General features: G+C 52.8%; 1 protein-coding gene across 2 annotated transcripts in view; it reads left to right on the forward strand.

Annotated features, from left to right (window-relative positions):
• The window catches only part of EPHA8 (EPH receptor A8), a 54,094-nt gene that overhangs the window by 11,117 nt on the left and 22,045 nt on the right, over positions 1-20,932 (forward strand). For both annotated transcript variants that reach the window (XM_058818800.1, XM_058818801.1), the window contains exons 2-3: positions 2,005-2,069; positions 11,495-12,158. In XM_058818800.1, the coding sequence (XP_058674783.1) occupies positions 2,005-2,069; positions 11,495-12,158 (729 nt within the window). The remainder of the gene's footprint in view (positions 1-2,004; positions 2,070-11,494; positions 12,159-20,932) is intronic.

The raw sequence follows: 20,932 nt of genomic DNA on the forward strand, positions 1-20,932 counted from the left end.
TGAGGGTGGTGGGATGAGGTGTAGCAAGCTGGCTCCAGGTCCCACAGGCTGTTGGCAGACAAGTCTGGGGTACACCCACTGTATGCGCTCAGCATCATTCCTCACAATGCGATGATCCCGCTGGACCCCAGCTCATGCAGGCTCCTCCTGCTGCTTGCAGAGCAGGGGGAGGCAGCCACATCCATTGCTGAGCATCCCAGCGTGGGAAAGAGGGTGCAGAGACCACGGTGGGGGGGAGAGAGGGTCTGCAAAAGCTGTCCCCTCCGTGCAACTGCCTGCTGAGGGTCACCAGGACTGTGGTCCTGCACTGTGAACAGGGAAACTCCCAAGCCTGGGCTCCTGCTGGGTGAATTACCCAGGGAAAATAGGCAGAAAATCTTCAGATTAACAATAACAAATAAAAATGGATTTGAGATCTCAGAGGTAATTACTCTGTGCTGAGGGCAAGGGGCCTCTTTAGCAGTGGGAGCAGTGCTGCGCAGGGAGTGGAGGGGCTTGGCCTGCTGTTGGGCCAATGGAACCACACAAGAAACCCTGGAAATTCTTTCAAATTGTTCTGCTAACATTAATAAATGCCTCAAAAGCTCCTAATCTGCTCTGTCAGGAGCATGACGTCCGGGTGTTTCACAGCCAGCTCACGTCTCTGCTCCTCTCTCCTCCCCTCTCCTTCCCTGCCTGGTAATAGTAAATGAAAGTGGCACCCGTTCCTCAGGCTACAGAGAGCAGCCTCATGCTGAGCCCAGGCTCTGCAGGGACTGGAGCCACTGTCCTGATATGCCCTGTCCCTGCTGTGACAAGCTGGTCCTGGCAACAAGAGCACCATCCCTCCTGAGCCCGGGGCCAGCCCAGCCCTGGTGCTGCAGAGGGATGCTGTGACCAGGTGCCTCCAGGTCCACTTTGGTGCTGCTCAAGGGTGAGGAAAGGCAGCCAGCAAGGATGAAGCTTCCTGCGGCATTGACCTCACTGGGTGGCTCCAGGATAAAGGGAATGGGGAAAGCTGGAGGCACTGGGGGTCCCTGTGGGAGCCTGGTGCTCTGGGGGGTGTTGAGGCATCAGGGTCCTGGTGCCCACTGCTGCAAGGGTCAAGGCACCTTGCTGGCAGTCTCCCCCAAGCCTCCATCCCTCTGGGTCTGCACCATGGAGCTGGGGCTCCTTCCCCATGTGCTGAGCAACTCGAGGTTATCAGGCAAGGCAAGGCTGTCCTCTGCTTGATGCTGTGGGGTCTGACCATGGGGCTCAGATGGCTCAGAGACAGCAGTTCCATGGCATCCTGCTTTCCTCCACTGCTGCCACTGCACAGGTTTCCACAGGAAGCTTCTGAGCACACTGGAAGGCATCCTCACGTCTCCTACCATGCAATCTGCTCCCCTCTTCCTGCAGTTTGCCTCTGTCTCCTCTTTAAGTCGGGCTCCTGGTGGTGGCAGGGATTTGGAGGTGCCGGCTTTGATGGACTTCTCCAGTGGGGTGTCAGCCAGGACCATGGGGATCTCTTTGTGCTGGAGCTGGGCACTGCAGTGTGCAATTACAGCAGCTGCTGGAGTGCAGACTTCAAACCAGGGATGCTGAGAGGGAGCTGTGCCTAAAGGGCTTCCAGAGGAGAAGTGTCCAGCTGAGAAATGATGCTCCAGTTGCATCAGTCTTGGCCCACGGTGGGACTGGTGGACAACCTCATGCTGGGAGTTTGTTTCCACAACCCTTCTTTGCTCTGCATTCCCTCCAGCCTGCTCTTTGCAGCTTCCTCTCCCCCAAAGGTCACACTGCTCTCAGTGCTGGGGCCAGGACTCAACTCTATCCTGAACCACCAGCTCTGGGGAGCATCCCTTATTGCCATCCCCAAACTCCATACCTGTCTCATATCCAGCCAGGCAATCCCTGAAGAAAGATTGATGGATGGGGGGCATTTTCAAGGAAATGGCAAGTGAAGAGGGCTTCTTCATGGTGGCTCTGTTCCTTGGGGATGGGGACAAAGCTTTCTAACACAGCTTTTACTCCTGTGTTTTCCAGTGAACTTGCTAGACACGTCAACAATCCTGGGAGACTGGGGCTGGATGACTTATCCCTCACATGGGGTAAGTATGAAGTGACTGTTGGCAGGGGGACCCCAGTGGGATGGGTCACCATGGGTCACTGTGGCAGGAGTTAGGGGATGAGTAGGGAATGGACATCTCAGCCCCAAGTCAGTGCTGATGAGGCAAACAGACCATGTCTGTTGGGAAAATGCCAGCCTGATAGACTGGCAGAGGGATACAGCTGTTTTGGAAATGCCATTTCACCTTCCGTGTGCCCTGGTAAGGATCAGGCCGTCACCAGGTCCTGAACTCTGCAGGGACTCAAGAGCTGGGACATGCTAAGAAGTGTCTCATTCCTCACCGCACTGTGAGCATCAGGGGGAACAGCCCCAAATGACCAGGAAGGTCCCAACCAGCTGGAATCCAAGGAATTTCTGTGAGCACTGGGCAAGAGGGGCAGGGCAGCCTCCCCTGTGGATGGCATCCTACAGCAGAGGAGTGCAGAGGAGGGATGGTGGCTGGTGACCCCCACCCCCAGCCTGCCATCTCTACCAGCTGGATCCTTCCCACACTCTCCCTTCATTTGCATTTCCATGCCCAGGTTTTCCTGACACAGTAGCTTTCTGGAAATAGTAAGTTCCAGATGTCAGGGTGACCTGGCTGGAAGGATTTTTCTCATTCATTTAGTGAACAGAAACAATCCCATAAATACCCACAGGACCAACTGCAAGGCACAGTGGGGCTTTCTGCAGGCACAAAATGTGCAAAATTGGGGTGCCTACCTGGCTGTTGCTGCTGTGTTGATTTTTCATGTCCATTCTTTTTATCCTCTCTCTGAACTAAATGGTCCTAATCTTTTCAATTCCACCTCCCACAGAAATCTTCCCAGGTCTCTAATAATTTTCATTGATCTGTTGCTTGAGACTTTCAGTCCCTGCACTGCTTGAGCAGGAGTGATCAGAACAGTGAATTCATAATAATACCAATGATCAGATTTCTATCAGACTTTATCATATATGTAAATATATTAAATTGTTAACTCAAGTCTAATTTTAGCAGTTAGTTGTTGCAATGATGAGTATCCTGGGAATGTAAGAGATTGAGAGGTACAAGGTCAGAGGGGACTGTGGAACTAATGTGATGTGATCTCCTGCATAAATACGGGCCTTCAGACCTGTCAATTCATTCAGCTCTGAGAGCAGCACAGCTTTGAGGAAAAAACATCCTTGGCTGCAAAATTGCTGGTGCTGGTAAATGCTGCAGGTCCTGTGGCGAGGCTGTTAACGTGCCCCTGTTAAAAGCGATCGCTGCGAGGATTTGCCTGCCCCTGGTCTGCAGCCAGGGGACTTTCCTCTGCCTCTGCCTGCATGAGGCAGATGCTGTCCTGCTCATGGCTGCCCTTGGCTGTCACTGCTGTCCTGTCACTAATCAGCTGTCATATCATCCCAGCCCTGCTGCCAGATTGTGGCATCCTGGAGGAGCCTGACACACATTCGGGGCTTCCTCTGCTCTCCTGCAAGGGAGGGTGTTTTTGGGATTTTCTGGGAAACAGGGCTGTTTTCCATTGTCCACATCTGTCCTTAACCCCTCCCCATGGTCAGGCCACAGCTGCCTGCAGACTGCCCAGGATTATCCTTCTGGGTGCCCAGCCCTTGGTCCCTGTCAGGAGTGCAGGTGGAATCCATTGCCTCACTGAGGGTGAATCCCCTGGGCTGCCTGTGCTGGGCAGGGCCTTGCACTCCCAAAGGAGACAAAAGGATTGAGCCTACAGGAGCCTCATTCTCAGCACACCAGGGACTTCCCTGGCCAGCTAAGGTGCAGTATCCTGTGCTGGACACTGACAAATCCAGCGATGAATCCAGAGCCCCACCCCATTTGGACTGTCAGCTGTGACTGCACGGTGACCACAGGGGTTGGGGCTGAGTCTCATGGCTCTCTGCAGCAGATGCCCAGCAGTCCTTCACCAGCAGCTCTTGAACACCAGTACATCTGAGTTCTCCACCTTATTGGTGATGTTTATTAAAAATAAATAATAATATAATGAATAATCTTTATAATAAATTAAATTATATGTAATAAATTAAACAGTAAGGAAATTTTAAAAAGAGTAAATAAATATAACAAAGAATAAAACAAAATTATAGTACTGGATGCCAAAAAAGTAAAAGAAAACCAAAAAGGCTCATAACATTAAATGCTGTGTACCACCCAACACCAGAGCCACCTCTTGGCCATGCTGCTGAGTCCTACAGGACCTTAGTCAGGCGTGGGGTAACTCCACTGTGCACTTACCCTGTGCTTATGCCCAAATTTTGGCCCTGTTACCGACAGGATGACCACATACCTGTGTGGAAACTGTCTTGAACACCCTCAACTTTTCATATATTTTTCCAGCTGGATGTTTTAATGGCTCCTCTAAACACCAGTCTGGACCATGGTTTTTCCTCCATGGGCAATTGTATCACTAATCCGGAAACCACATCTCACTCCTTTCCCTCCCTGCTGGTCCTTCACCTCCAGGCCCTTTGTGAGTAGGAAATTTGCTCTGGGATCTGTTTGCTGTCCCCAGGAGCTGCATTGGGGTGCTGGTGTCTCAGGGGAGCTGGGGTAGAATCCTTGCTAGCAGTGCCAATGCTTTGGCTCTGAGCAGATGCAGCCCCCACAGTGCAGTTCAGGCTTAGGTGGGAGAGATCTGGTGTGATCCCTGCACTAAGGAAGGAACTCCCTTTGCTGGTCACCATCTGTGCCCAGTGCTTTGGGTGTCCCTGGGGCTGTCCCTGTCCCTGCCCCGTGCTGTAGCTTTGGGCTGGGGTTGTATAGAGGCATTGTACTGTGAAGCCAGATTTTCGTGGAGGTTTATTTTTACTGCCATTTCCTTAATTTAGATACTCTAGCTGAAAGATTGATGGCAGTGGGCCCCCCATTCCTGCTGCCTCCCAGCTGTCCTGCCTGAGCCACAGTGCAGGATTTCCCCACAGTGTGTCAGCTCCGTCCGTGGGCAGACACAGACAGCATCCTCTGCCAAGGGTCCAGCACTGCTGGCTGAAGTCATGTTCCTTTTGCTGTACCCACACCTCCATTCCGCCAGGGCCACCACACGGGTGTGACAGACAGGAGCAGGTGGGTAGCTCTGCCTGGGTCTTTTCATGGCACTAAGCAGCACAGAGCCTTGGTCCCCAGCCTGAGGAACTTCTGAAGAGGATTTGTGTCTGCTATTTCACTGCCTAGTGCCCTATGGCTCGCCCTGTGGCACCTGCAGGTCCTGTCACACCTGAGGGTCCAGAGGAAAGGCAGCAGCTTCAGAGGCTTCATCCTCTGGCTGGGAGATCCCAGAGCTACCTGTACAGCCAAGGCAAAACCGGACGGGCACCATTCATCACACCTGTGGGCAAGGTGAACTTCTTCCCTCACTGGAAGGTCACTTGCCTCACTGGAAGGTTCCTTCCCTGTCTGGCTTTGCCAGGGCCAGCAAGAGCAGAGGAGCAGGAGCTGGGAGCAGTGGGCACAGTGAGGGTCAGCAGTGCCGTGGGCCCTGGGGAATGTCAGGCCATCAGGGAGCCATGCCTGGCCTGTTTTGACATTTTCTCTTGACAGACAATTAACTGAGGGGTAATTGGCTGTAATTGCTGCTCAGGGGTTTAATTGCATCCCCCCCCCTCACCTCCACCCCAGAGACACGTGCAGGAAGCAGAGGGGTCACCGGGAGCATCCCTGTCCCACAGGCTGCGGCTCCTCTCAATTATAACTTCAAAGGGCTCCCAGGAGCTTTGCAGCTCGCTCCTTTCCCAGAACAATTCCCTTTGCATTGAAAATTAAACTCTCATCAGTGTGGTCAACCCCTTCCCTTGCCATGCCTCCTGTATCCCAGTTCTCCCCAGCCAAACGCCCCAGTGCCCCAGTGCCCTTCTCTCCCTTCTCCTGGCTGGGCACGTGACCTGCTGGATCAGAGGGAGCTGATCGGCCCCGCTGCAAATTGCCTTTCTACTGACTAATTAAAACACTGATGAGATAAGTCAACATATTATTAATAATTATTGTATCGTCTACTTTGATTTACAAAGTCAAACAGGAAATTATTTTGTTCAGACACAGGGCATCTAAGGAGCTTGAATGATGCCTTGCAAAAGCTAATTAGAATGGGAGCACCTTGGGTGCTGGAGGAAGGCCCCCCACGCTGCCCATGACCTCCCCATCCACTCCCACCAGCACCTTCTGTGGTGACCCCACAGTTTCCCTCTTGCAGCAGGGGCTGGGGTCAGCCCAGAGAGTGGCTGGGCATTGCCACCCAGGCAGCTGCCCCAGCATCTGTCACAGAGTCATGGACTGTCCTGAGCTGGGAGGAGCCACAAGGGTCATCAAGTCCAACTCCTGGCCCTGTACAATCCCCAGCAATCCCACCTGGCATGCTCCATGTTGGCTTTGTTGATGGGAATGAGGAAAGAACTTCAGAGGGCTTTGGATCTCCCCATCCCTGCTCCTTTGCTCCTCAGAAAGGGATGCATCCTGAAGCCCCTGGGCACAGTTAGCCAAGGGTGCTCCTCCTTCATCCTACATACCCAGAGAGAACCCTGTCAGAAACGCACCAGATCTGCTGAAACCCCCAGCTGAAAGCACAGACACTCCCAGCAGTATTTGTGCATTAAGAATGGGGATTTCAGCCCTGGGACTGAGCTATTTGCAGAGCCATGCCTACACACCAGGAGACTTTTTTTTGCCTGGGTCTGATCCTGCAGCCAGCAGCCAGTTCATGGCTGGGATGATCCTCATGTGTCATGAAGCAAGGTCTCCCTTTGCCCCAAGCTCACTCTGTAAAATCCCATCCCCTGTGTGAGCTGTGCTGTGTCCTTGCTATCCCACCCCCCTTCAGGTTCATCTCTTCTCAGACCACCAAGAGATATTGGGGCTCTCCCATGTGCCTAGGCCATGTCTCTGCTCTCCTTCACTTTGATGTCCCTGTTGTATTTCTTGGGTTTCTCTTCCAAGCTGGAGCCTCTACCTGGGTCCAAAGTACCAGCAAGTTACAGCTCAAGCTGTGGTGAAATTAATTTTCTTTGGGGAAAAAAAAAGTGTAGGAAAGGAACATTAGAAAATAAAGATTTAGACTGGTAATTGAGATAAAAGCTCATCTCCCAGTGCTTGTTCAGTAAATCCTGGGTTATTGCTAATTCCCCAGATGCTGGTCACTACCAGTAGTTAATCACCTGCAGTGAAGCTCAGGGTAGTTAACTGCCTGACAAATCCCTCCTTAGGCACAGCAGTGACTGATTTCATGGGGATTATCTCCATTAAGGCCTCCCATCTAATGATTTATAGCTTCAATAACAGCCTTCTCTTTTTTTCCTCTCCCAGTGACAATGGTGTGAGAAGGTGCCATGGCGTGCTGGGAAGGAAAGTGCTGGATGTCTCAGTGGCCACAAAAGCTTTGCTATGCCAGGCAGACCTGGCATCCCTCCTGGAAGCTGTCCCAGGGCTGGGGACACTCATTCCTTTGCACTCTGAGGATGGTGGGAGGCTGAGCTGCTGCCAGGGGGACACAGCCTCTCCTCTGCTCCTCCTTCTTCTCCTCTGCTGTGCCACACAGGCCCTGGGAGACTTATAAGACCTTACTCAGCTGCCCAGATATCTGGTGTTTGCATCTCTTGCCTTTCATAATCTGGCAAATATTTTATAACTGGTGTTGACTTTAATTTAAACGATTAGGCAAACTCCTGAATGCAGATGCAATCGCATCCTCCCCAGCGCGCGCGCTCACCACGTTAATTATGATGTCCTCATTTCCATCTCGCTGGGGGATCTTATCACACTGGTGGGGCCCAGCTGATCTTTGGTTCAAAAATCCATCTCAGCCCATGAACGGAGAGCCAGCAGTGCCTGGGGTGTGCATGCTGCCTGTGTTCCTGAACCAGTGGTGCCCAGTGTCACAGAGGTCCCCTCCTGCCCACAGAGCCTGGAACTAAGGTGAGACAGAAAAACCCCTCCAGTCATGGGCATTCCTGAAGCAGGTCCTTTCATCTCCCTTCCGGTACCTAAAAGGGCCTACAGGAGGGTTGGAGAGGGACTTTTTGCAAGGTTAAGCAGTGATGGCTTTAAGCTGAGGGAGGGTATATTTAGAATGGAAATTGGAAAAAAATTTTTCCTGTGAGGGTGGGCAAGCCCTGGCACAGGGTGCCCAGAGCAGCTGTGGCTGCCCCATCCCTGGAAGTGTCCAAGGCCAGGCTGGGCAGGGCTTGGAGCAGCCTGGGATAATGGAAGGTGTCCCTGCCATGGCAGGGGGTTGGAACAAGATGGTCACTTCCAATCCAAATAATTTCTTGGATTCTGTGATCCCAAAGGCCCTGTAACTCCTGGGACCTGGTAGGGCCTATGGGACCTTGGTTGAGCTGTGACATGCTGGGAGATGAATCTGTGGCATGTGAACCACGAGCTCAGGTAGCCTGCCTGCCCCATTCTTAGTGCACTTTCCCTGCAGGCCGGGTGTGGCATTTTGGGCTGGTCTCAGACTGGGATCCCAAGGGACCGTGGGACAGAACTGACAGTGCAGCTGCTGTGCAAAACAGCACTAAGTTTGAAAGAGTGATGGTGCATGTGCAAACTCTCCAAATTCACCCCAGAGGCTGGAGGTGTGGCTGACACTGACTGTTGCTGGTACTTGGAGGTGGGCATTTATCTCCTGCTCTGTCAACAGGGAGGATGCTGCCTGCTCTGGGACTGCCACATGGGAACTGCCATGTGGGGACGTGGGGAGCTCCATCTCCTCTGCCAGATTTAGGAGAGAATGTCTGGAGACCAAAACCAACCAGATGAGCTGGATCCAAAGCATTTTGGTGCTCACAATAACCTCATCTTTCCCTTGCCAGACCCTCGCAGAGAGCCCTGCCTGCCCGGGCAGTGCCGAAGGGGGATGGCTGTGCATTGTGGGGACATCCCTGCTCACCCCCACAGCTCTGCCCTCACACTGTGTGGCTCCTCCCGTGCACAGCTCTGCTTCCCTTCCCCCGGGAAACTCAGCAGGGAAAAGACAGGAAACAGATGTTGTGTTAATTTGTGCTCAATTAATTTCGACAGCGGCTTCCACCCCCTCGGAAGCGCCGCAGCAGCAGCCTGAGCGCCACTGGGAGTGGGACTGGGGGCTGCTGTGCTCTGCAGCACTGCCAGGGCTGGCACACACTGCCAGGGCCCCTGTGCAGCAGGGCAGGGTCCTGGGTGGCACAGCACCTTTGACAGGCTCGTCCCTGGGCTGCTGCCCTCATCCCTCTGCCCAAGCTGACCTGTAGCCTGGCCCTTTTCCACGCTGTCCACCTGAGTACTGGAGTGCAGGGCATGTTCCCAGTGATCCCAGGACAAACCTGGGCTTTTCTGGGAATTCAGAAGGCAATTTTTTAAAATGTATCACAAAACATTTTTTTTCCCTGGGATTTGATTTTGACCCCCTTTGCCAGCATATTCCCCTTAAAATGAGCTTCCATTGTAGTTTGCACCTGGAGCTGCTGCCTTTTCCAGGTTACTTTAGGCTCTTTAGGACAGAGAAGCAGGGTTTTCTCCTAAATGCAGGAGAGAACTGGAGATGCTGGAGAAAACTGGAGATGCACATGTGTGCAGTGAGTGCTCTGATCACCCTCACACGAGCAGAAGGCATGACAACACATCCCCAGGAGCAGCAGGTCAGGGAGGTCAAACAGGGAAGGACATTCCCATCTGAGAGGGGAGAAGGGAGTGGACTGCTTTACAGGTATCACTGATACCTCTTTCCTGTATCTCTTATGTTCTGGAGGTGTGCTGCCCTCTCCTAGCTGTGCCCTCTCCCTGCACTGCTGGCAGCACCCAGCGAGGCTGGCGGGTGCAGGTCCCAGGGATCTGCATCCTTGTCAGCTCCCACATCACCAGGGTGAAGGCTGCAGCTCACCTTCTTGGAGCAGAGCATCCTTCTCTCGGGACTGCTGCTTTGTGTCTAATGAAACACTAGTCACCACTCGCATAAGAAAACACCATTTTTGCCCTGTCAGAGCAAGCCTAGAGGTTTAATTTAAAGTACTTAAAATCCTGCCTAAAAGATTTGTTTTCCTGCTCTGTGCAGCATGGCTGGGGATTTACCTGACTCCCCCAGCTCCCACAGACAGCTCGGTACACACAGCTGCCCAGGTGGGGCTGCTCCCTGCCAGCTTCCAAGCACAGCCAGGACCCCAGGAAGGTGCTGGAGGGGGATGCTGAGGCTGGGGGTAGAAAGGTGATGATCATTTGGAAGCAAAGGAGCAGGAGTCCCAGAGCCTTCCCCACTTTCTGCAGCATTGCACCTGAGGCTGTCCCTTACGGCTGGGCTTGGGCATGGGGGTGGGACTTCAAAGCCTGTTTCTAAGTTTGGGGAAAAGCCACATGGTTTGAAGTTCTCCTCTGCTCCTCTTTCTCCTCCCTTTCTCTCCTAAGAATTCAGGGGTCCCAGGCCCATCCATGGGGGTATGATTGGAGTACCTGGTTTGAGCAGAAATGTGAGCTAAAGAGGTGGTGAGAAGCCCCCAGTGCAGTGTGTCCTGGTGAGGCATGTGGTGAGAGTGGAGAGGGAGACGCCAGGCAAGACTGAGCCTCCAGAAGTGTCATGTAGCTCTCAACAGCTAAGTTCTACTTGTTCCTCGCCTCTGGAACTCATATCCAAAATGTCACTACTTCTTCTCACTTTCTATCACTTAAACCCATGTAGCATCCCTCCCTTGTGTGACGCCCATGTCCCTGTCCCTCTAAACTCATCCAGACCACCCTCCATTGCAATCCTGCTTGCTGCAACCTGCTTTTGCCAGTATCCCTTCCCCAGGTTTGCCCTGCAGCCACAAGTATATGGAATTTTCACCCTGGAGCTGTCAAGCCATGAACATTCTGGTTCCCAGAGCCAGCCCTGATCCAGCCTCTCAGCTGGGTTGGGCACTGTGGGCTCACACTGAGGAGCCACACTGGCACCACCTTGCAGGGTAGAAGAGACCTCTGAGCCCCCATGTGTCCACATTTCTTGCTGACAGTGCTGTGCTCAGTACAGGCTTCCCCTTCACCCTCTGGTATCCACCCAGAAACTCCTTCTCCAGATGGAAAGCACCCAGTTTAGTTTGTGCATGGGCAGTGCACGAGCCAGTGGAGATGCAGGTGAGCACAAGGCAGGTGGTTCCTGCTACTGCTGGGAATGACAGGCTGAGCACCAAGGAAAGGTGCTCGCAGACATGACCTGGAGGGTTTGAGCCCTCCCAAACACACATTGCCATCAGCTTCTGCCAGGACCTCAGCTAGTGTTCCTTCTTCAAGCAGGGCTGCACCTCCCACAGTGCTACACCTGGGTGTCACTGCCCAGGTTAGTGCAGCTAATGAGTACTCCTCATTTCCCTTTGCTCTGGCAGCAGCGACCTCCCATCCAGACACAGCAGCAGAGATGGCACACACCCCTGCATGCTCCCTGCTCCCCCAGGGGTTGGGAGCGTCTGGAATGACCCGTTTGCTCTGTCCTGCAGTGGGATTCAATCAATGAAATGGATGAGTTTTTCAGCCCCATCCACACCTACCAGGTGTGTAACGTCATGACCCCCAACCAGAACAACTGGCTCCGGACCAACTGGGTGCAGCGGGACGGGGCGCGGCGCGTGTACGCAGAGATCAAATTCACGCTGAGGGACTGTAACAGCATGCCAGGCGTGCTGGGCACCTGCAAGGAGACCTTCAACCTCTACTACATGGAGTCCGACCGGGACCTGGGCACCAGCACCCGCGAGAGCCAGTTCCTCAAGATCGACACCATCGCTGCAGACGAGAGCTTCACCAACGTGGACCTGGGCGTGCGGCGCCTGAAGCTCAACACGGAGGTGCGGGGCGTGGGGCCGCTGAGCAAGAGGGGCTTCTACCTGGCCTTCCAGGACATCGGCGCCTGCATCGCCATCGTCTCGGTGCGCGTGTACTACAAGAAGTGCCCGGCCACCGTGAGGAACCTGGCGTCCTTCTCCGAGGCCGTGACCGGGGCAGACTCGTCCTCCCTGGTGGAAGTGCGGGGAGAGTGCGTGGGCCATTCTGAGGAGAGGGACACCCCCAAGATGTACTGCAGTGCCGAGGGAGAGTGGCTGGTGCCCATCGGGAAGTGTGTGTGCAGCGCTGGCTATGAGGAGCAGCGTGATTCCTGCATGGGTGAGTGCTTGCAAGGGAAGGGGTGCCTGCAAGGGGCTCTTGCCTCTTTGGGGAAGGGCTGAAGACAGAAGCCTGCTCACAGAAACTGGGACAGCCAGTCTCTATGGAGGCCCAGGGCTGTCCATGCCTTTTCTGGCTGGCTTCATGCTTCCAAATATGTGGCTGGTATGACTGACAAACTCCCTGGGAGTTCCTGTGGCTCTGACAGGTCCTGGTGCACAGGGCAGGGCTTTGGGATGGGGACTGGCTGGCAGCAGGACAGGGGCTGCTCTGGTTCCATCTTTCTGTACCATGGATCACTGGCCCAGAGATCCCAGCTCAATGCCCCCAGCAGCTCTGACTGGTGCTGAGATCTCTGGTGTGCTCCAGCAAGGCACTACTTGGCCTCTCCAAAACACCCACTGCTGGAATGGGTTTAAAAGCGAGAAAAGCAAAAAGGAAAACACTGATCTTTCATGGAGCAAGGTCGTTGCCTCCATCTCTCACCCCCCAGGGCTGCTGCAGAGCCCCTCATGCAGGGTGTGGGGAGCCTTCCCAGGGGCCCTCAGTGCCACTGGGCAGCTTTGAGCTGCCAACTGAACAAACTGTGATAAGGAACTGGGGTGACCAGCAGCAGCACAGGGATGTGTGCATACAGAGCACAGGCTCCCCAGGAGAGCCCTCCACACAGATTTGTTTGCTCTCTGTTTCTTCATGGGATGTGTGGAGGGGGAGCAGCACAAATATGAGTGCGGGGCCTTTGTTTGAATTTCGTGGTAACGTCAAGTTAGGGAGGCTTGGCTCAAGGTCAGGACGTCCAACACCAGACTGGAATGGATCCAGGGGCTGCTGGGACCCACGCTGGCTCCTGCAGGTCTCCAGTTACAGAGTGGGAAGGATGGGCAGAATAAATGCTTTTATTTGAAACTCCTTCTGTCTGTGACAGTCGATTTGAAAGTTGTCCTGGGATAGATCTAATAACTCAGGAAAGGTCTTCCATCATGCTAAAGAGTGGGTGCAAGATGTATGTGGGGCCGTGTAGTGAGAGTCCTATGTATTGGATAAGTGGGTCCTAGCTATTCTAAATGAGTTACAGCTGCGAAGTCCTTAGTTGGGCAGCAGCTGTGGCTCATTTAGAATAGCTAGGACCCACTTATCCAATACATAGGACTCTCACTACAGGGCCAGGCGTGTGCTGCTGCAGGATGGGACACTGGCGTGGGCCTCCTGGTTGGCTGTGCCAGCCCCACCCCTACAAGGAGCTGCACGTTGGCTCAGACAGACAAACCAGCCCTTCCTACTGCTCCGTTCCAGCAGGGCTGTGCTGCACACTCTGCCCCAGGACATCCCCACCCCAAAGGCAGGAGGCTGAGCAAGGCTGTGGCATTGGTGCTGGGCTCTGCCTGCCTCATTTTCATGTGATTCCTTGGATAGGTTTGCTCTCTCCTGCAGAGCCCCTTCTCTGCCCTCCTGCCTGTTTCTGGTGGGATTGCTCCTACCACAGGCATGGCACAGGAGGAAGTGTGGTCCAGCAGGTGACCCCAGGTGGCCCCACAGACGGACTCAGACCCAGCAATGCTCTCTGGTAAAACTCTCCAAGCCTTGTGGCATCAGAAACAGGACAGAAATGTCACTGGGCTTTCTCTGACATGGGTGTTGTCTCACTGTCCTGCCTTCCCTGTACCATTTTTCTGGCTCCAGCACAGTTTGATGACCCAACATCAAGTGAACAGGGGCTCCTTTGCTGCATCTCCTTTGCTGGGGCAGCAGGACGTGTATTTACACATGAAGGCAAACAGATGCAAATCTCTGATCTTGTGCCTGATTGGGGCAGAGTTCATTTTTCAGGCTGAAAAGTGCCTTTTGGGGATGATTTATAAGCCCAGCAGATCTGTTGGAGTTGGAAATTAGCCGTTTTAATTGTCAGGCGGATAAAAGCAGGATTCCAGTGGCTGTCGCCCCAGCAATTTTTCATTCTCGGTCACAGGGATGAGATGGTATAAATCACTCCTTGTGGCCCTAATAATCTTTCTATAAATATCAGGGAAATTCATTTTTTGCTTGGGGAGAGGAGGTGTGGAGGGGGAGAAATTAGAGAAGATACTTTGCCTCTATGGCAGTGTTTAAAATATGATTCCAAATTAATTTCCTTCTGCCTTTCACAGCCAGACGCTTTATTTGTCAAAGCTAAAGATATTTGAACAGTGGAGGTTTCTTCCCCTCCTCTTTAACATTCATTTTCCTAAGGGCCTGCCAGAGTGATGGAAGACAGCTCAGGAAACCAGACCACAGCCAGGGCTGTTCCCAGCCCTTCAGAGGAGAAGTAAGGCAGTGCCACAGACCTGGGAGGGAAGGGGTGAGGTGGGACATGGTGAATGATGTATAGGAACATTGGGAACTTCTTTGCCTTTCACCCCCATTACAGAGTTGTAGAATCCCAGACTGGTTTGGGTTGAACGGAATCTTAAAGCTTATCCTGTTCCACCATCTGCCATGGGCAGGGACATCTTCCACTTGACCAGGTTGCTCCAAGCCCTGTCCAGCCTGGCCTTGCAGGGATGGGGCTTGGCTGTCATCTATCATGTTGGATCCTTCTGCCCTTTTTTGGGGCAGGGGATGGTGGCTGGGGTCTCTTGTTCCTGCACTCATCCCAGCAGGATCCACATTTTGCCTTGCTCTGATGTCCTGCTGTTTGCAATAAGGATGTGAGGGGCAGTTTCCATGGGACTGAGGGGGGCAGATCTCAGCCCAGGGGCACTGGGATTGTCTGAGGATGCCAGCTGGCTTGGCATTGAATCACAGCCCCCACACACCAGATATTTGTCCCCAGATCTGTGCCTAATGCCTCTGCCAGATTCCTCTCCAGAGAACCCCCTTCCCCAGCTGGGACTGGGCACATGTGCTACAGCACCTTGCTGGACAGAAATGGGATTTGAGCTGGAATTCCTACATCTGTTGATGACATCCTGGGGTCTGCCAGCTCCTAACATTCCCAACATTTAGCCCCACAGTATCTTGTGCCACAGCCACCCCAAGGATAAAACTCCTCCTGGCACAGCACAGCCCGCTTGTTTTTCCCTCTGTTTTCAAGGTTCTGAAGGACTTTTCTTCCCTCGCCCCCTAACCCACAGCCTCGGACTGCTCTTTCCTCCTTGAAATGCAACAGTCCACACACAACACATTAACATCTCTTACACACAGCAAATAGCAACTGCTCTGCCTAAACAGCAGAATAAGCAAGAGCAGGAGGGAAAGGGATCTGTCCCAGCAATTTATCAGATAAGGAGACAATCAGCATAATTCGCCTTATTGATATGCAACTGCTGTGCAGGACACATAGATACCCATTTCAATAAGGTCAGTGCAATTGGAGGGATGGGAAAGGGGAGCCTGTTTGTGCTTCTGTGGCCCGGGAAGGGCACATAATCCACCTCCCCAAAGGCTGAGAGCTGGGCCATTGGTACCCTGTCCTGTGTGTGGATGGATGGATGAATGGATGGATGGATGGATGGATGGATGGATGGATGGATGGATGGATGGATGGATATGGAGGGTCAGGCAGGTGAGGGCAGTGGCTCTTCAGCCACAGCCCTCTATCAGCCTTGGTCAGCCCCTCTTGGGAAGGGCTGTCAGGCTTCTGAGCCACCAAGACCTTGGGTTTTGGTGTTGGTCCTTGGTGGATAGACCTTGGTCCTTGGACCATGTAAATCCATGGTCCTTGCATCACAGTCCCCCTTTTGAGTCAAGTCCCAGTTATTTCTTGGGCTGTATCTCTCGCCAGCTATCAGTCAGCACAACTTCAAGTTGGGCTAAAATCTGTTGAGCTGCTCACAGGTTGTACATGCAGAGGGAGTTTGTTTGCAGCAGCAGCAGTGCCATGGCCACAGATCATGGTGCTGCTCTCTGGGAGCTGACACAAACCCATCCAGCATCCAGTCATGGGGGACCCCCAGGAGCACAGAATCTCCCAGGAAGGGTTTTTGTTAATAATCAAGTGGAACAGAGGGCAGGCCCCCTTTCCTGTTGTCAGAGTGGGTGGATGAGCCTTTGGCAGAAATGCCACTCCCAAAGATCTTCTTTGTTGAATATCCCTGGCTTTCAGGAGCTGTTCAGACATTTCTGCCTGAAGTTTGGAAACAGACATCTTATCCTCTGGGTGTTCTGGTTTCTCTGGCTGCTTTCCCTCCGTTCTTGGGACCTTCCGTTTGGAAAATGGTGATGAGGGAGCAGGAACTGAGCAATTCCTAATTCCTGCTCCAGCAGCCTGTTTGTACACGAGGATGGGTGTTTGCAGCCTGAGTGAGAACAGCCACCAAACACAGGTCTGATGTGTGTGGCTGAACGAGGATCTGGCCCTGGGTTAGATTGTACCCAGCTCTGCTTCAGCAAGAAAATGGCCTTTTTCCTCTGGGCAAAGGAGAGGGACACTGCCACTGCTGGGACCCTTCCCCTCCAGCCCCCAAAATGAAGGAGAGGTGGGAACAGACGAAGGACTGCTGAGCTCTCTCGTGCCTCCTGTGGTACACAGCTGGTGGAAATGGATCTGGAGAGTCTGGTTAGCAATCTGGAAGCCAGTTAATTTTTTCCAGTTGGTGGGATTCATGCTGATGAACCAATCAGCAGATTTAATGTACCTTAAAACTTCCTTGTGGGCAACTTTAATCGAGCAATTAAAGCACCACGGCATTGCTAATTAAGAGGAGAAAATACCCAGCTTGGTAATTATGTGCTTGTGAATACAGTTTTGTATCCATGGACATTTATGAAGGAAGTCCCACAGCTGGTGGGGCAAGGGGGGTGCAGAGCTGTGTGAAAGGAGGGGAAACCCTTTCCAGCTGCACCCCAAAGCCTGGGACAGGGGCAGGGAAAGCCCTGGAAACGCCTGAGGAGAAACGTGCCAGGAGAAGGCACTGGATGGGGATTGGAGCAGCCTGGTCTACTGGAAGGTGTCCCAGCCACAGGTGGAATGAGATGGGCTTTAAGGTCCCTTCCAATCCAAACCATTTGGTGATTCCATGATTCTATGAGAATATCCCGTTATGGCAGCTCCAAGCAAACATCTTGGATGATGTTTCAGTTTTCTTGGTGTGGATTTCAAGAGGAATTTCTGTGCAAGTCCCAGCACACACATGGCAGGCCCAAGCCACAGCCTCACCTGCCTGCAGCATCCTCTGCCTGCTGTACCTGGTACCCAGAGCTGGTGGCACCAATGCCCCAGGTGTCCCACACAGAGGGGCTCTGCCATGAGTGTACCAAGACAAAGCTTCCAAGGCCAGGAGCAGAAACAGTTCCAAAGTGGTGCTATGGGAGTTATGCAAAAGTCCTTTCTGTGATGCCAGACAACAGAATGAAAAAAAGTTGGTGACTCACAAGATTTTCATTGTGATTTGCAAGGCCATAAGCTGCTCTGTAAAATACAGGGAATACTTACTGGTGAGATCATGTCACCTCCTGGTTATCCCAAAGCGAAGGAAGGAAGGAAGGAAGGAAGGAAGGAAGGAAGGAAGGAAGGAAGGAAGGAAGGAAGGAAGGAAGGAAGGAAGGAAGGAAGGAAGGAAGGAAGGAAGGAAGGAAGGAAGGAAGGAAGGAAGGAAGGAAGGAAGGAAGGAAGGAAGGAAGGAAGGAAGGAAGGAAGGAAGGAAGGAAGGAAGGAAGGAAGGAAGGAAGGAAGGAAGGAAGGAAGGAAGGAAGGAAGGAAGGAAGGAAGGAAGGAAGGAAGGAAGGAAGGAAGGAAGGAAGGAAGGAAGGAAGGAAGGAAGGAAGGAAGGAAGGAAGGAAGGAAGGAAGGAAGGAAGGAAGGAAGGAAGGAAGGAAGGAAGGAAGGAAGGAAGGAAGGAAGGAAGGAAGGAAGGAAGGAAGGAAGGAAGGAAGGAAGGAAGGAAGGAAGGAAGGAAGGAAGGAAGGAAGGAAGGAAGGAAGGAAGGAAGGAAGGAAGGAAGGAAGGAAGGAAGGAAGGAAGGAAGGAAGGAAGGAAGGAAGGAAGGAAGGAAGGAAGGAAGGAAGGAAGGAAGGAAGGAAGGAAGGAAGGAAGGAAGGAAGGAAGGAAGGAAGGAAGGAAGGAAGGAAGGAAGGAAGGAAGGAAGGAAGGAAGGAAGGAAGGAAGGAGCCAGTTTGTCTTCCAAGACACATAAGCTGTGACTATCTAGGAGCACAGAATCATAGAAAGGTTTCGGGGCTGGAAGGGACCTTAAAACTCATCTCCTTCCAAGCCCAACCCTGTCCAGCCTGGCCTTGGGCACTGCCAGGGATCCAGGGGCAGCCACAGCTGCTCTGGGAAATCTGTGCCAGGGCCTGCCCACCCTCACAGGGAACAATTTCTCCCAATATGCCATCTAAACCTGCTCTCTTTCTTTTTTCATTAGGAAAGACTTCTTCCTGTAGAGGCCTATCCAGCCTCGGGGGGACCCTTGGGTTCACACTTGTCTCATACCAGGAGCTCCAGCTCACTGTCACAGACCTGGCTTCAGGCAGGGAGCCCAGGGGTGCTGGGCTGTGTGTGTGGCTAATTCAGCCCAGTGAGATCTCTGGAGAAGGCAGGAGGCAGGACAGAGTGATCCCAGGATCCCCAGCATCACTCCCACCTCTAAAATGCGGTGGCTAATTGCATTTGCTTGGAAAACAAAACAAAGCAGAACCCCAACATCCCTTTACTTATTTCTCTGCTAAGGAACAAACAAAAAGGATGGAGCTGCCTGCAGAGCACCACTGTATTTCACCAACACAACAATATAGGGTTTGTCCTTGGCTGAATATTTTGTGTGCCACTTTTCCTCTGAGTTTTCTGTGTTTCGGTGCTGACAGAAATGAAGGGTGAGAATGATAGTGAGCTGGAGTTCAGGGTAGTGATGGGGATTAATCAAATTTTATTTGTGCTTAGCAGGTCTCTGTGTCCCTCTGAGAAGTGGTGAGGAGCAGCTGGGCTATGATGGATGAGGATGTTCACCAGTTTGGGAATGTGGATTTTCAGGGGATTTTTATTTTGAACTCTTCCATAAAACTTGGCTGCCTTTGGGTGATGAACACAGGCTGTTCCTCTGGATTTCCAGTGTGCAGGTGCCTGGGAAGCTGTTGTTGGGGAGTTAGGACACAGAACACAAGAAAGACCTGGAATTTTGCACCAGTCCTTGCACTGGGGATAGTGTAACACACTGAGGGGCAGGAATCTCAAATTCCCCACCAGCACGTTCAGAGGCTTGGTGAGACTGCCTTGCATGGAGAAGATTCTCCTCATCCCACAGAGCAGGAGGGCCCTGCCAGAAACTTGTTCTGCCCTTGGCAGGAGCTCCAGATGCCACTTATGTCACTGTTTGTGTCAGGGCTTCTTCCCCTTCTGAAAACTGCTGCTGCTGCTGCCACTTCTGCAGGAAGGAGAAAGATCCCGAGGCTGGTGGAGCCCAGCAGAGGAGTGAGGGCTGTGCTGGCCCTGCAGGTCTGGGCACCCTCATCTCACAGCTCAGCCCCTCTACACATCCACAGCCATAGGGATGCCATGCCGTGCCCCCCAAACTGCCCTGCAGCTCCTGCCAGGGATGGGATGGAGCTCTTGGTGTCCTCTGTGTCATTTCCTCTTCCTTGCCTTGCCATGGACACAGAGTTACCTCCAGCACTGTCGCCTGCAGGTGTGACACCCCTTCCCCTAAACTGTGCTTTCTGCGTTTGCTTCTGGCCTGGTGAAATCTGTGGGGTTTTTCAGAAGCTTGGGATACTTCTGCCTAAAACTCTTTGACAAGACTGAGTTTGGGAAACAGCTTTCTTCTAATTCTGGCACTAGGCTGCCTGTTTCCATGCCATGCTACTCCAGCAAGCTGTAGCCTTTCCCTGGATAAGCTTTATAAAAAAGCCTTTGCTCTGAGCATGTCAGGGTGTCTCACCTACACAAATCTTCACAGCCTCACCTCCACTCCCACAGGAGATGTCTGCACCAGGCAGCAGAGCAGCACTCAGAGCAAACTGGGACTTGGGTGTTTCCTGCTTTTATTTTGCATTTTTTTTAAGATGTGGGAAAGAGAAGAGTGTAAGGTGTGTGCCCAACAGTACTAAAATCAGGCTGAATGGGCGTGTGAGCAGTCTGTCTAGCAGAAGGTGGAAGGGGAGCTGGATGATCTTTGAGGTCCCTTCCAAACCAAACCTCTCTGGGATTCTGGAATTCTGTGCTAGAGGTGTGGTTCTGAGTGATTCTGTGACTCTGAGACCTGCTGATTTTTCTATGGCAGCATCATGTAGATTTCCAGTTTGGGATGCAACCAGTCTCTACAACTGCAGCTCCAGTTTTCCCAGCACTACAAGTGCAATTACTCCACTTGGAAGACCAGGACCCTCCTAAATACAGCTTGTTCTGGTGGCAGTGAAATCCGGGTATCACCAAGACGGATGCAGGGTGTCCTTTGCTGTGTGTGCCATTTGCTGGGAGCCACAAGCACAGGGTCCTTCTGGCTTTGCAAAGCTTTCATGGGTAAAAAATTCCTCCTGTTTCCTCCTCTGAAAGACTCAGGGGTACAGTGGGGTGTGAAATGGGTTAATTGTGGTTAGAAGGGCCAAGAAGTGGGGAAGTGATGTGAGGTGGAGTCTGGGGCAGCAGGAGACAAGTTCAGGGGTGTGTGGTGGTGAGATGGGTTGTGTTGGGGATGGGAAGATCTGTGAGCAGTGCAAAGGGGCTCCAGGGAGGGAGTGGGGCTGTGGACAGGCCAGTGTGGTGCTCAGGGCTGAGGCAGAGTGGAGACAAGCAGCACAAGGAGGGTCTGTGAGCACCAGCAGGCCCTGGGGCCAGGCATGACCTCTGCTCCAGGAGATCACTG

The sequence above is a fragment of the Ammospiza caudacuta genome, chromosome 22, assembly GCF_027887145.1.
Source record: "Ammospiza caudacuta isolate bAmmCau1 chromosome 22, bAmmCau1.pri, whole genome shotgun sequence".
Classification (NCBI taxonomy): domain Eukaryota; kingdom Metazoa; phylum Chordata; class Aves; order Passeriformes; family Passerellidae; genus Ammospiza; species Ammospiza caudacuta.